The sequence below is a fragment of the Melopsittacus undulatus genome, chromosome 4, assembly GCF_012275295.1.
Source record: "Melopsittacus undulatus isolate bMelUnd1 chromosome 4, bMelUnd1.mat.Z, whole genome shotgun sequence".
In the NCBI taxonomy this organism is placed as follows: domain Eukaryota; kingdom Metazoa; phylum Chordata; class Aves; order Psittaciformes; family Psittaculidae; genus Melopsittacus; species Melopsittacus undulatus.
Window position 1 is genome coordinate 82,518,671 of NC_047530.1, and position 16,029 is coordinate 82,534,699.

Genomic DNA, 16,029 nt, shown 5'->3' on the forward strand with positions numbered 1-16,029 from the left:
CAACCGAGATTTAACTTTTAATGGAAACTGTGTGGCAGAAAGGATAGTAATGGATTGCCCTGTTGAGCTGAGGTCCTTGAGAAGATTAATCACTGGTGTTCTACAGATAGTGTCTTTTTTTCCTCAGGGCTGTGTGTGTGAGATCTGATGGGCAATTTGCGTATGTTTTCTTCTGCTGTGACAGAGCAATTCAGTAACTCTTACAGAACTTCCATCTCATTCGTTGGTACATCACAATTACAAGGGCATTATCTAGACTACAGTTCACAATTGAAGGTGTACATGTGGTCTTTCCTTCTGAGGTTTTTGCCAGCACTTTAATGCTGGCTGCAACAGGTACTGACTCTCCCAACAGCTGAAATGACATATCTAGCTAAAGCAGTAAGTTCTGGAATGGATAGCTCATTTCTTTTCCTTCGTTTCACTGAGCTGGGTGGAAAAATCAAGTCGCTTAGAATTTTACAGAAGATTTCCCTACGATCTTGATGTCAGGACAGACTTTTGTCTTGCCATCTTTATGTTAAATAGGCAATTGTGTATATAAATCTGGGTTTTTTTTTTTGTTAAATGATGCCTTACATCTGGTTGTCAAAAACTGAAGGTAATTTATTTGTGGTTTCCATAGGCATATCCTATAAATGAGTGCTTCCAAAGCAATACATGAAACACTACTTTTCCATATAGCCTTGATTGTGACTTCAGTCTTCAAAGACTTAGTGCTGTTGATTTTTCCTTCAGTAGTGGATTAGATTAGATTTAGGCTTAATCTTGTTTACCTGTGTAAAACATTAAGGCTGTAGCTTGAAGTTTATATATGGGTTTTCACAAAGTAACTGCACTTGATGACCAAAACCTAACTCTAAAATGTTTCAGAGGGTAGCAGACCGGTTATATGGTGTCTATAAAGTCCATGGCAACTATGGAAGAGTATTCAGGTAAGAGTTCATCCAGATTTTAAATACATGCATGGAGAGATAGAGAGAAGGGAATTTGTTATGTTACTATGCTTTTGAAAAGTATATCCAAAATATTTCAGTGTCTACCTTAGAAAACTTCATACAACAGTCCTAGTGGGATTTCTGTGTTGGATATAGTGCTCCCTGGATTGCCTGAGCTTAGTCTCTAGTGGGAGACTTCAGCTTTTGTTTTGTATTCCAGGCCTTTGGGGCTTCTGCTGTTGTGTTGGCATTCTGTTTCTTCACAAAGTAACTTACTACCTATTTTCATGCAGTTGTCTCTGAAAAGCTTTTAGGTCCTTTTAGCAGTTAAAAATCAACAACTGTACCTATGGAGTTTTAGTACTTTTTTAAAGCAAATTTACCAGTCGTTTTTTTGATTTATATAAGTGAATTGCATACTCAAGTTTTCCATCTCACTGGAGAATTAAAGAATCTAAACTTCTGGTTAAGGGAAACCTCCTGCTTCTACACACTGTTCAAGCTAAATTTAATTCTCTGGGTTAATGGATTGCAGATGTCTTTCTTATTGGGGGTTTTAAAATGAAATTAGGTGTAGTTCTATAATAACACAAAGACAAACAAATGTCAACATCAGCTGAGTGGAATGTTTATGAAAAACTGAAGGGCAGAATAGATGCATTAGACATAAATTGCATGAAATATAAGGGGACCCCCTCCTTTTTTTGTTGTAAAGAGTTGTGGGTGTAATTCTTGTAACTTAAGAAATTTCATAAGGCTTCACAAAGCTGAAAACATAATTAAAATTGCAGTGTACATGCTTAGATGTCTGGAACCAGCCTCTTGCTATCTTTATTGTAGCTCTGTTTCCTTCTAGATCTAAATGTTCTTCCTAATGTGAATAGGTAGTCGCAGTAATGAAGTGGTTTGTAAGTTATTTTTTTTTAATTAATAGAACTAAACAGGAGTCTGCTGAGAAAACAGAAAACAACATAGAGCAAATGGTTTCAGGAGCAGTAAAATGCTTGCAAATGTCAAATCCCACCTTCTCTTTTCTGGAATGAGAGGCTTCCATCTGATGTGTAATGAGTCTGGAAGGCTTAGTTTCTTCTCCATGAACATGTTAGACCAAATTCTGGTTTAGAAAGTTCTGTCCCTCCCCTTTTTAAGTGCAAGGTAGTGGTGTTTGGGGGGCATGATCTGGGTGTGTGCTTGTGGGGTTTTTTGTTTGTTTTTAATTGAGCTTTAGGTGTTTAACTGAGGCATTCTACTCAAAAATAATCCCAAACTTAAGTATGCTTGTAAGGATGAGTTTAGGTGTCAGGGACAGTTGTTTAACAGAGTGTCGTAAATAGACTTGCCACATAGTCCATGTTCCTCCTTAGAGGAAGAAAATAGTTTGGCCAGGTTTAGCTTTGAGGCAGTTTCCATTCAGGTGTCACCTGGAAAGAAACTATATACAGGATGCAGCTTATTAACTTCCCTTACCCTTCATGTGTGATGTTGTTTCTCATTTGTTTTTCCTACAGTGAGTGGAGTGCAATAGAAAAGGAGATGGGGGATGGGTTGCAGAGTGCTGGCCACCACATGGATGTGTAAGTACTGACTGAATATCTGATAGTTTGATGTAAGCCAGATGTGGAACTCTCCCTCTTTCCTCTCTTTTCCCTCAACCCCAAAGTACATACAAGTAGAGTACAGAGAAAGTGGGGAGTGCCTTGTTTTTAGGTATACAGTGTTTCTGTGATTTGGATGCAGGCACAATTTTAGCATCCACGTATGGTATTAAGTAGCTCAAAAGGTCTCAGGAGAACCAGAGAGTTTTCTTTTTTTATTATTATTTTGAAATTGTAGAAGTGTTTGGAATCCTTCCAGTTTTTCTTTTCAGCTACTATGCCAGAAACTGGTGGAATACAACTTTAATGTACTGCAGCCCTGACGAGATCCATTTGGTTTTGATGGCAGCATTTTGTACCATGCAGTAGATGGTACACAGATTTGAACTTAATTACAGAGAGTTAAGAAATTTAATGAATCAGCATCAAAACTCTAGTGGATTCTTGAAACAAATACTGACTGGAAGTAATAAAGTAGAGAATCCTCCCTCTTTGCATCTTTAGAGTCAGTTGGCAGAGTATGCGAAGCACAACCTTCAAAATAAGAGTCTAGCACTTCAGAGTGCTCGCAGAAGTGGTATTCTAGGCTACTGCTCTATGCTTTCCAGGTAGTCATATATAGTAAGTGAAACAGTATAATTTCTCATCACTCTGATTCCTCTTCTATACTTGCGCAGTACAGATAAGTAACAAATCCAGCAAGAGATGGAAGCTGCTTGACACTGCATACAATATTTTTTACTGATAAAGTAGAATTTGTGTGGAACTCAAGTTACCAGTTTTAGTTTGCAGTGCAGATTTATATATGTACTACTGCCTGGTTGTTGTTGGTGTTCTGCCTTGTTAGGTGAAAGGATTTGAAGTGCTGTCCCAAACTGTCCTCAGGTTCTTCAGAAAATGTTTTTATCAGATCTTTAAGAATTTTAAACCCTCTGAATAATTTATTCACACTTCTGTATTTTGGCTAACATTGTGGTTTGCAAGCCAAAAAAGCTATAGTGTTTTTTTAGTTGGAGGGCTCTGGTGAGAAGAAATGGAGAATGCATTTTGCTTTCAGAGGCAAATAATCCAAGTAGAGATGGAATCAATGTTAAGCACCTTCTGCAATATGCAGAAATTGAAGAGAGAATGAAAACACAGTATAATATAGAGGAGTTAAGGAGGCACAAAACAGGTTTTCAGTGGTTTGGATACACCACACTAAGATGCGTAATCTTAGTGTGTGTTGGTTAGAAATACGTAGCCAGCTAAAAGAAGTGGGTCCCACTTCTCAGTCAAGAGGCTGAACCCCCTCCACACATCTAAGATGTTTACTGTTTCTGACTGTAACACAGTTAGGGTTAAAGATCCAAGGTAATGGCAGCGAGTTTCTGGCTAACTTTAATCAGTGCATGAAGTCTGAGGTGGCTTTCATTGTCTGTCATCTTTTCTGCTCTTGCACACTCATACAACAGTAATCTCTTGGTGACAAGCAAGAAGTATCAGCTGTGAGATTGAAGAACTCAATTCAGTGACCCTGTGGTCTCCTACCAGTGAAGTTCATATCTATGATCTCTTGAATGTATAACTTACCAGTCCAGTTACCATTCCCATAACATTAGACAGGATTTTACTGCAACAGAAAGCTGCTTCAAGAAGTTTGCCTAATATAGATATTAAACTTCAAGACTAATTTAATTATCCTCTATCTAGCCCATATGTTGTAGTCTTTACTAGATGTTTGTTTAAACTTTCAAGTTGTTATTGTTTAGTATGATCTAAAACTGCTTAATATTTGGAGAAGACATCCCAAAGCTTCTCTGGGTGTGTGCTATATATAACAGGATGAAGTTTGCTGAAGTGATAGAAAACAACAGAGTATGCTGAGAAAGCTTGAATGGATGGCTATAATTCTGGCATTTAAAAGATGAAAGAAAAAAATGCCAGACCTTTGGCTTCTGTCCTTTAGCCTATTAATGAGAGATTCTTTATCTCTGTATCAACTATACTGTCATTGCACGCTGAACCAGTCTAAATTCAACCCAGGGTTTAGCTGATGATTCCCATGGAGAGTGGGAACATGTTAGGTACCTTTACAACTTACTGCAGTCTCTTTGTGAGATTTTCTCTGGTTTGCCTACATACTTAGGACAAACCAATATTTCAGCTTCAGCATAGGCTGTCAGAAATATAGCTTGTCTTATTACTTTTGAGTTGTTTGTTGGTTTTTTTGTGGTTTCTTTTTTGTTTCTTTCTTTTTTTTTGTTTGTTTTGGTGTTTGGGTTTTGGGGTTTTTTTGGTTGTTATTTATTTATTTTGGTTTTTTTTTGTTGGTTTTCTTGTTTTGTTTTCAACTCAAACTTCCATGTCACTGTGAAAACCATGTCCATGTAGGGTGGGTTTTGCTTTGCTGGGGTTTTTTGTTTGATTTTTGCAGAGGAGCTCTTCCACAGATGGGCTCTGCCACACATGAACTCAAGCACTGCTTTAAACTTAACTTACTTGTGAATTAAATGTGGTCCATCTTCTGCCTCGAAAAATCTAACCACTGTACTTAAACTATTGCACTTCAGAACTTAAAAATAGAGAGGGTAAGCCACTTATGACCTGTGTAGCTGTAGGATTTTTTCAGAACTATATTTTTCAGCAGTTGGGCATCTTCCTTACTTTGATTCATAATGTAAATTCTTGTTCTGCCTGTTCTTTTTCTCTTCTATTAAAACTGATCTGCTGTTGCTGGTCATTTCATGTTAATACTTATTTATCACTAATAGCCTTGGTAGGGCTTTTGCTGGGTGTGCAATCTCTTTGATTTTGCAGAGCATCAAACCAACTCATCTTCCTTGCAAACTTACAAAATTAATGAACAGGTGGGCATGTAGACAAGAGTCTACAGCTCTTTCTCAGTCTTCCCATTTTTCCAGCTATTTTGCATGTAGCTTTTTGAAGAATCTTACTGCCCATGCTCTATTGAGCATGCCTGAGAATGACAACTTCCAGCAGGATGGTCTTCCCTCAGATACCTCCCTTAGATTCCCAGGGGTTTAGGTAACCTTTTTGTTACTTTTAGAGCTTGCAGAATTTCTTGTTCTCTCCCACATCACATTACCTGTTACTATTCAGCTTGAAACTGCCACTTTTTCCATAGCGCCAGTTACTGGAGAGGCACAGGAAGAAAGGGAAAAACCTCAAAAGATTTTGCAAAAACTTTACAAACAAGAGGTGGTGTAATTCACATTTGGGTCCTATTGTGCTGGCCACTAAGCAAGTATGGGCACATGCTCGCTCCAGGGAGCCTGCAGCTGTGTGCCAAGTGAGATGTGCAGTTACTCCTTAGCTGTAGGCCTGTTCCTGCAATTGTGTCCAGGCAGAGTCATCTTGGTGAGTGTGAACTAGTTAAGTACTGTCCAATAAGCAATATAAACTAGAAAAAGAAAGTGGGTTTTGCCATTTTTAGGAGACATCAACCTAAAGGACAAAACTCTTACTGAATGCAAGAGCTGTGAAGTTGGCCCAAGCCCTTGTAGATTTCTCCCTAAAAGGAATGTTTAAATTTCTTGTTGCTTGGAATCAATATGCCTGACTTACACAGCAGACAGAGCAACAGACTTTCTAGGAGATGGAGGATGTAAAGTTGCGGTGTTCATAGCACTGCTGTGAGTTCTGTCATACTCAGGCTGAATAATGAACAATGAAAGCAGCCTCTTTGCTTTTCAGAAAGCACAATGTTCAAGTTCCTACACCATAATGCTTTAAACCTTGCAGGATTTCTTCTGCACCATGTCTTTTTTTGCCTTGGTGCTGCCTATTGGCAGTCCACTGAAGAAAAGGAATAAATTGTTTTTCTTTAACAAAAACTGCCTCATCTTCATCAGGAAACTTACAATTGATTTTGTACTTGTCAGAAGATTAATTGTAGTAACAACCAAAGAAGCAGTCCTGGAGGAATGTTTACATTAGCTGATTCAGACCTTAATTAAAAGAAAGCAACCCTTTTTGGAAGTGCCTATCACTGTTTCACTTTGTGACTAGGGTTTCTGTCAGACAGGTGTCTTCTGTTACTGTATGTGTAGTCCTTAAAGGTTAAATTAAGGGACTTTATATTTAACCGTGCCTGTTTTTCACCAGGTATGCAGCTTCTATTGATGACATACTGGAAGAAGAGGAACATTATGCGGATCAGCTGAAAGAATATCTCTTCTATGCAGAGGCACTACGGTATGTACATCAGTGTATAGCTCAAATGGAAGCTGTAGTCCTTTTCTCTAACATTGTGTTGGTATGAATTTAGTTTGATACACTGTTTTCTAAGAAGTGTAAAATTCAGTGTTGTGGAATCTCCATTTCCTCACCTTTTAGCTTGCATACTCATTTGATTGCCAGGCAGATGGCAATGTAAATTAGAACTGAGCTGATAACTAGTGAAATAACAGAAAGGTTACAATTAGTACACTGTGGAAGGTAATGCTGTTTATTCATCTGGTGAGGCACTAGAGCAGATTGCCTGAAGAAGTGGTAAAGGCTCCATCCATGGTGATATTCAAGGCCACATTGGACAGAGCCTTGGGCGGCATGATTTAGTGTGAGCCATTCTTGCTCCTAGCAGGGAGGTTGGAACTAGATGATCTTAAGGTTCTTTCCAACCCTAACCATTCTATGATTCCCTTGGCTTCTCATATAATAGTGTCACAATGCACTGAAAGCTTCGGTTTTCAAACAAGATAGATTAAACAAAGCTGCTACAGCCATTATAAACTCCAGCAAGTTTTGAAGTGTCCTGTATAACTTTAATCTGCTGTACAATATTATGGATCTAAAAGCGGTTTATCTGCTTAATTTTTTAAGTTAGCCTTTAGAAAGCAGCTGTCCTTTACAAGTGTGGAGACAAAAGCAAATTGCTTTATGCTGTAAGCCTAAAGTTATTGTTCAGAGGCAGCCCATGGAGAACACCTCTTGGAAAGGTCCTGTGATGCTGTAGAGAACTGGGTTGGTGAGTGTGATGGCTGCTGTGTGGGAACTGAGTACACTAGTAGCCTCTCCTGGGAGACGAATGTGCATCCGGCTGTGGAGTACGGATGTAGTGTTGTCAGCCCACACAGGACTGGGACTTACTGCAGGTGGCCAGAGAAAACTCTCCTCTTTTTCCAGATGAAAGGCACTATATGAATCTAGGAGCACAATTTCTTGTTTCGTTGTTTAAACTGTGAAGAATTTATGATTGAATGATCCATTGCTGCTGTGACTGGTACCGTCTGCAGGTACCTTTTGTCATAGTTGTGATTTTTCTGTAATGTATTTTGAGTAAAATTATTTTGCAGTGGTGTCCTCAAGTAGGTGGTAGGGCTTGCATTGCTGAGTGTGGCTTGGAATGAATCTGAAAAGAGGAACAGAATGCTGCTGTACTAAGGACTTTCTTTACACTTGGACCCAACCTTTCTTAACTACAGCATTTGCAGAGTTATGAATTCTGTGATAAGGATGCTGAATTTGAGCTAGAAAAATAACAGAATGTGCTGCCTGCCAAAAAAAAAGCAAAAAAAAAAAAGCATGATGCCATTTGTGAAGTTTAAATTGAGAGAAACGTAGGAAAGCAAAGTATTATGTGATGGAGCTTTCATTACTTACTTTTCAGGGCAGTTTGCAGGAAACACGAACTGATGCAATATGACTTGGAAATGGCTGCACAGGACCTAACATCAAAGAAGCAGCAGTGTGAGGAGCTGGCAACAGGAGTGAGTCTTTTTCCACTTTCTTCTCCAAGATGCCTTGTTTTTTAAATTTATTTTTTCTTTGAGCCAAGTTACTTAGAATGACATTTAAATGGCACTAACGTGCTGGCTGCTGCTTAGAAGAAGTGGTATCATATGAGCTGTAAGCATCTGAGGTTTTAAAGTAACTTAGTTCTTGGTGACATAAGCTGTTTTTACCAAACTTCTTTTGTTGAATTCTGAGCAAGTAAAGGATTACAGGAAATATGACCTGAGCAGAATAACACAAACAACTCTATCTTAAAGATCAAAATTGGGAATTATGAAAGGATTCCTCTGCCTTTTGAAAGGTGGATGTTACTCATATATGGTGTTAGTCCCTTTTATATGGAAGATAATACTTAAAACATCATCTGAAAGTGGTAATTTTAAAAAAGTGTTTAGAATTCTTAATATTGCTGTTGAATCTATTGATGTTCTATACAGAACTACTTCTCTTTCTCATACAGAATGCAAGACTTAGTTTCCTTCCTACTTCTATAGGAAAACTGCTCTGAAAGGCTGCCTGTATCAGTGGAATGACTCATTTATGGTCCCATTCACAGATCAGCCTTGAAGAGTTTGAACATCAAATTACTGCCTTCCCACTTTGCTCGAGCTAATGTGAGCCACCATACCTCCCATAAGTTACCTATTAATGAAAATTTCATTCATGAATTGGAAGTAAAAGCAAAAAAGTTGGCTGAATAATAAGCCCAAATGCTGTTAAAAATCACATAATGTCTTGTAGCTGTGCTCAGGAATCCCAAACCTAGAGTGTCTCTGCTTTTTGTAGACTGTGAGAACATTCTCCCTGAAAGGGATGACCAGCAAGCTCTTCGGGCAGGAAACCCCTGAACAGAGGGAAGCCAAGTTAAAGATTCTAGAAGAGCAGATACAGGAAGGAGAAGAACAACTGAAGTCTAAAAATTTGGAGGGCAGGTAAACGGGCTTTCCTTTTTCAAAGAAAACACAAGGCTTGTCTTAGCAAAAGTCCTTGACTGGATGCATTTGAAGGTGTTTGCATTTTATAAGTGTTTTTAATATATTCTTGGTGTTTATGAGCTGTCTATAAAAGCTGTCAGCTGCAAGTTGTGAAATAAAGTACTGTACATGTAGTTAGCTTCTGGTCTGAGTGTATGGCTTATGTAAAACCTGATGACTTTCCCAGTTACCGAGCCTACTCTAATGACTGACTTGCATGCTTTTATGTTCAGCTAGTAATATGTTTAGCAGGTGGACTTGTGGGTCTGCAGCTGAATAGTCTAAGACTCAAAAGCTGATTTGCTGCAAATATAGTATTTAATTGGGTTTATGTATATGGGTCCTGAGCTCAGATTCTGCAACTTCTTATATGGAGTGCGACAAACTTCTGTTTCAAAGAGATTGGAAGTTCTCGCAAGTTGTGTTTGAGTAGCTTCTAATGAAATATTCTTTAGTACTCTAATGAAATTGGTACTCTAATGAAATATTCTTCAGGTATGCAAACATAGAATCATAGAATAGTTAGGCTTGGTAAGGACCTTACATGAAAAATAGGAGCTAACATGATTGTGTCAGCACACGTTCATTGTGTGACAGAAGGGGTAAATGTTGGATCTCCTAATATGTTAGGATTAGAGCTGGAAAGATAAGACTAGTTTATGAATAGTTCAAAACAACAAGACTTCCGGTAAATACAGTTTCTTAATCATTTTGACAGAAGTACTGGAGATGTGCTTTTGTAGCTCTGGAAGAAATCTACTTCCATTTTAGTTAAGGAGCTCTAAAGATGTAGTCCCCAAACCAACAAAATTCCTGAAATGAATTGTTTAAGTCAAATTTGCGTTGTGTTTGTTGTACTTAAATGTCTCTCATCCTGATGACAAGCAAGTTTTCATGTTGGAAAGACTAAGACTTTGACTTGACAGTTGAAAAAGAAACATGCAATGTTGTATATGCTGAATGTGAGCATAGATATTTGGTTACCCCAACAGAATCTGAGGGGAAAGGTGTATTCTGGATTATGCTGGTTCTGTGTCAGTGATTCTTACTGGGGAAAAAAAACCTCAACAAACCAACCAAGCAGTCTGAACTCATCCTGTGCAACTGATTCTCTGTTTTCAAAACCTTAAGAAGATTAAGAATTAGGTAGTAGAGCAAATGATAAAATGAGGCATGTCCTTTTTGTGGAATGCATAGTAACTACAGGACTTGGTTTACTGACTGAAAGATGGGTTATCATATATGGCTTGTCTGCTGAGGGTCCAGAGGAATGGAGATGAGCAGAGGATGGAACATGTAAAACACTTGCTAACAGAAATAATTGCTTTTAATTTCAGAGACTTTGTGAAAAGTGCCTGGGCAGACATTGAACGGTTTAAAGAGCAAAAGAATCATGATTTGAAGGAGGCGCTTATAAGCTATGCTGTTATGCAGATCAGCATGTGCAAAAAGGTATGTTTAGTTTGTGAAAGGCCAGGCTGGTGTATTTGTCATATGAGCAGGGGATCAGATGAAAACTTTCAGTAACTAGGAACATTGCAGTCACAGAAGGTTGGAAGTCACTAGCATAAAACCTCCCATCTTACTCTAATTCAGTAACATGTTAATGTTGATATATGTGTATATACACACATATATAGATGTAGATATGTATACACACACGAAGAGACATACATATGTATCTGTTAGCAGTGTGGTCCAGTTCCAGTGTGGTCTCTGCCTTATTCTTGCATGAAATTTTTTGCAACTTTTTTGTAGAGTCTTCTGTAGAAGGAAGTCTGTTGATGATTTTTGCAAACAAAGTGTATTTCCACCTATAGATTTTTATTTTTTTTTATTTTCTTTTTAAGGGAATTCAAGTTTGGACAAATGCAAAGGAATGCTTCAGCAAGATGTAATTATCTGGAAATGAATTCTTCCTCCAAGTGCCAGAGAACAGAAGCACAAATGTATAACACCAATGTTAAGTTGCTACGTGACTTACAAATCATGAAATAAATGAGTTGAGTGAATAGTTTTTCTTTCTGCTGATTGTAATTGCTACTCAAGGACAAAAAGGACATGTCATTAAATGTTTAGCCCTGACTGCCACTTCTGTGGCATGTTTTATGTGCGGTAGCAAATAATTCAGGGGCTAGAGAGTTACTGAAAACTACAGCTCTGTACCGAGGCAGAGGTATAGGGAAAGTTATCCCAGAAAGTATGAACTGAACTGTTCTGAGACTTGTGAAACACCATGCTCTCTAATGTGTAGATCACTTCCAGATGACCTTTTTGTAGCCCTTGCTGTTTAGAATTTTTAATGCTCAAGGGTGCTTTGGTTTTATAATGGGACACACAGTTGTGTTCTTCAGGTCTACACCATAAAGAGGACAAAAAGTGGAATTCTATAATGCCTAGGGTGCATATTCAAATGCCTTTGCATGTCCATAGAGAAATGTGCTTTTCCAGAGTTCAGTTTAAGCAGTCTCAAACTCCTGAGATGTTTGAAACTCTCTACAGTAGAGGTGTTGTACAACGGTTTGATACAATATTCTGCATTTTTTCATTCCCACTTAAGTTTTGATATGGGCATTGATTTCTTATCAAACTTCTTCCTGCAAGTAAAGGAGACTGATATTCCAGCTGAGCAGCAAAACCAAAGTCAAAGCTGGTAAGTAGTGGATGCAACTTCTGTTTGGTTGTTTGGGACCTGTTTACACTAAATGTGAATCTGGCCTGCAGTACCTCTTCTTGTAACTGAAGTGGTTCGGTTCTTAAAGAAATAGTTATAATAAAGATGCTGAAATAAAAATCCTGGTACAACTTCTGTAGTACTTGGGAGCAGTGATGTGCAGAATCCAGAGTGAGATAAGGTGTCTGGCGCTTATAATGATGTTTCAGTGTGTATGTGTGTATATATATATACACCAGTATAATATGCTTTGCAGTTATAGGTACTTCTGTTAAATGTTTCCAATTATGAAAAACACCTATCACTGTCTGATATTGGTCTTTTTCTGTGTACTTACTGAAAGTTTCTGAGGTCTTGTGGAATTTGTCTGACTTGATTGCTAGTACTGAAGGAAGCTTTGTAAAATTCTGTTGAAAAGTCTATGTAATTCTGGATTATGACACTTTTTTTTTTTAAAGAGATACTCCAGGAAGTCCTTAAATGTTCTTTTAATAAGTTATCTAAATGTGGTTATGTAGTTACTGGTATGTCCCATGTTACTCTGCAGCATTTCTTTCCTATAAAATCATTGTAAAGAACTAATAGGCCTGGTGTGTGTACACTACAGCTTAAAACTCTGAAGTAAAATGCTGGTCACCCTGGTAACCTCTGTTGGCTTTTTCAAAGCATGTGACAGTGACACTTCTGGCTGGGAGATGATGTTGGGCAGAAAGAAGTCTTGCTGTTTAACACTTACAAGGAGAAGCATTGTTTCATTCAAAGGTTGCATATCCAGTTCTGATACAGGCTGAAGGACTCTTACATTCCAAACCAAGAAGTTGCACACTTGATGTGTTCAGTAAACCTTCAAAAGGAGTGGTGCCTTAATACAATACCATGAGGCGCTCAGAGTAGGTATTTTTCATGCACTTTGATTTTTGGTAGAACTTTCTGGTGCCTCTTTCCACATTTCACTTGCTGTACAGCTTATTCAATGTATTAGTATGCCTTTTTTTCCTCGCTAGTTGTACTAAATCTAAAAAGGGAACAAAACGGTTCTTGTAAGTTTTGTGCCAAATAAGCTAAATAAAATTGCTCTTTGATATTTTTGTTATGTTGGTTTTTTTTTTACAACATGTTGTCTTCCCAGTCTCACAATTGCTCTCCAGTTTCTCAGAGTAAATTCCTGTCCATCTTGGCATTCAGCTGGCCGATTTGCCTTTTAGGTGAAGAACATAGTGCTAAGGCCAAAATTAGATGCTTTTTACAAGCCAGGTTTGATCCCTCTGTTTTTCCCAGACAGAGCTACCTTTCTGAATTTCATGTGTCTTCATCTAGGTAGGAGAAGATATATTTGAACAGGGTTTGCATTGTTTGACAGAAATTGGGTAAAAGGTGGTTTAAGGATAATGTCCAATAACTTCTTTCATTTCTGCTGTTTCCAGAAAAGCATTGTGTGTGGTCTGTGTACTTGTGAATGTTGGCAAACAATTACGGTTTCTCTCCCTCTTTTAGCTTTCTAACTTCTTAAGGGGAAATAATCTAATTAATGGCTATTTCCATGTGGTTAATAGAGTCCACATGACACATGCACACTTGTGAAGTGTGCATTTTCCCAGCTACAGTGTGAATTTAACTTCTGTAACTCAGTACATTTTGCCTCAACAAGCTTCCTTCAGTTCTCCAGTAAACATCAAAAACTGGTGGAAGGCCTTGAGAATAATAGCAGGTAGGTAGACATTTTAACTTTAGTCTCTGTGATTATATGTAAGAGTTCACCTACATGGATGATGTGATTTGCAGGTGGAGCTGTTGCTTCTGTCCCAGGAAGCTTTGTTGTGTATCACTGCTCATGGTATTCCCTGACCTTCCCATTACTCACAGGATCTTGACGTATCAGTGTATTTTAGTTGCTACTGTTTGCTCCTAAAATGTAGCTAGAGTAGGGGAGCCAGCTGAAATGGAATGATAAAGTATTTTTATGAACTCTTTTTTAAATGTTACATTATTTCAGTATCTGGCATCTCAGCCAAAGCAGAGATAACCCAGCAGTGGTGTGCAGGGAATGCCTTGGCAAGCACAGCTCAAATCTCGGAGCTGGAGTGCTGCCCTGAGGAGCTTGCCTCATGCAGGTGAGCCAGAGGGAAGTGGCAGCTGCAGCCAAAAGCATGGCAGAGCAGTGGAGCAAGGCTGAAGTCCTGGAACACCTGGTTGTGCTGTAAGCACTATCCTGGGATGAGACCCTCTATTTTTGTGCATGATTCTCCCTACCACTGAAATTCTCATGTGCATTTTAGTTGAAGAAATTGGAAAAGTTTTCTAATATCCCCTAAAGGGTTACAGGGAGGGAATTCGTCTTAATTCCCCACGCTTGTCACAAAATGGCATGGCAGGGCATGTTTCCTTATGCCCCCCTGCTCTGCATATCTGTGGTGCCTATGTCTTGTCTTTGCTCCTAGAGCTCTCTGGGGGAGCACAATCTGGGTAATGAAAACCCTCATACAGGGCTGCAGCAGAAATAATGCAAAGAGATGAAATGAGAGCTAGTGAAATCTGAGCACAGGCTTTGGTGCCTGTTTGGTGGTACAGAAAACCTGCATATCACCAATGAAAGTGGTCGCCTGTGTAAGCAGTCACTTTGCTGCTGCCGCTAAGTCAAGGTCTGCTCTAAGCCTTGTGGTTTGGGCACTCCTGCCTGGCGGGTTCCCTTCTGCTGCCACAGCGGAGCTCGGATTCCTAGAGGCAGCGGCATCTCACCAAGGATGCGACCTTTTGATCCGGCTTCTTGGCACTGTGAGAGAGTAACTTGGGTGAGCTGCTTCCCTCTAGTGGGTGGCCACCGGGGAGGACAGAGACGGTGGGCACAGAAATGTCTCTTTAAATGGCAGAGGCTACATTGTCATGCAAGCTGAACCAGAGAAGCTTTTCCTACGTCCTCTGCAGCGCAATTGCAGCGAGCATCTCCTTCTGCCTTGGGCAGTCTGGAGAGCCTTAAGTTCCTGCATAAGCAAAGGATTGTGACTCTCTGGCTGCTATTTTCTGAAGCTTCTTGGTACAATGCAGTGTTATCAAAAGGATTTTGCAATTGTGACTTCTGTAGGGTCAAATGCAGAGGAGAAACGTCTGTCTTTCTGCCTTTCAGTTGCTTTTGAATGGCTTACATTGACTGGCCTTCCCAGTGCTGAATTTTTTATTTTATTTTTTAATATGTTTTTGCTTTGACTGGTTACAGAAGGTATCTAAAACACAAATCAAAGCTGAACTGGAAAGGATCTTGGGTGGATTTGGAGGAAAACCATTCCAGAAGTGCAAAGTATTTGGAGGTAAGGGGAGAGGGCACCATGCTGGGTGAGGCAAGGAGGGGGTTAAGCTGTGTCTGAGGGCAGATATGGTTTTGAGGAGAGATGCACAAAAGGTAAGGAGGAGACAAAGTGAAGAGACAGGATGAAGAGCTGAGGTGGGATGGGTGGAAGCACTGGAGAGGAGAGCAGATGGCAAGCTGCTATACCTGTGTGCTGGGCTGGGCAGGAGGGGAAAGCAGCACTGTGTAGCCCTTGTTTTGGAGGAGTAAAATAAAGTAAGGGAGGTGGAATCCAGGGGTAAGGAAATATCAGGAGCTGTCAAAGGCACACCTATATAATACTAATGACAGTATAACAATACCGTCTACATCTGAGTGAAATTTGTGGTGCCGACCATAGTTTTAAAGCTGAGTTCAATACTGGTAATGATGTAACATTTCTCTTGAACTCAGAAGGAGGGATTTAATTTTGTCTAATATTTTGTATCTATTTTTAGTATGACTGCTTTGAATTTTCTGAAGAAACAGGAGAAGAAGCTTCCCTCTTTGAAAACTCAGCATAAACCTTGTGGACACCCTGATCCTACAAACACCGTCATGATCAATTATGTAATCTGGGTGCCTGCTGGCTCATGCAGCTCTAAAACAGGCCGAAACACATACCACAAACATCACAGGGACTGTAATGAATAAATAGCTTCTTCATCTGCAGTAAGCATTTTCTGTTACCTGTACTTATCATGGCATATGATAACACCAATTACATTCTCTTCAGAAAGTAGCTGTAAGTGACCACAGAAGGTGAAAAGTGACTCTGTGCGGAGCCTCCCCA

General features: G+C 39.2%; 1 protein-coding gene across 2 annotated transcripts in view; it reads left to right on the forward strand.

Moving 5' to 3' along the window:
* Window positions 1-13,001, forward strand: part of SNX4 (sorting nexin 4) — a 35,623-nt gene extending 22,622 nt beyond the window's left edge. Inside the window, exons 8-14 of one of the 2 annotated variants that reach the window (XM_031053025.2) lie at window positions 874-935; window positions 2,447-2,512; window positions 6,641-6,730; window positions 8,145-8,244; window positions 9,056-9,201; window positions 10,581-10,695; window positions 11,094-13,001. In XM_031053025.2, coding sequence (XP_030908885.1) covers window positions 874-935; window positions 2,447-2,512; window positions 6,641-6,730; window positions 8,145-8,244; window positions 9,056-9,201; window positions 10,581-10,695; window positions 11,094-11,141 — 627 coding nt within the window. In that variant the 3' untranslated portion in view covers window positions 11,142-13,001. The remainder of the gene's footprint in view (window positions 1-873; window positions 936-2,446; window positions 2,513-6,640; window positions 6,731-8,144; window positions 8,245-9,055; window positions 9,202-10,580; window positions 10,696-11,093) is intronic. The other variant, XM_005153789.4, reaches the window with a different exon arrangement.
* The last annotated feature ends 3,028 nt before the right edge of the window (window positions 13,002-16,029 follow it).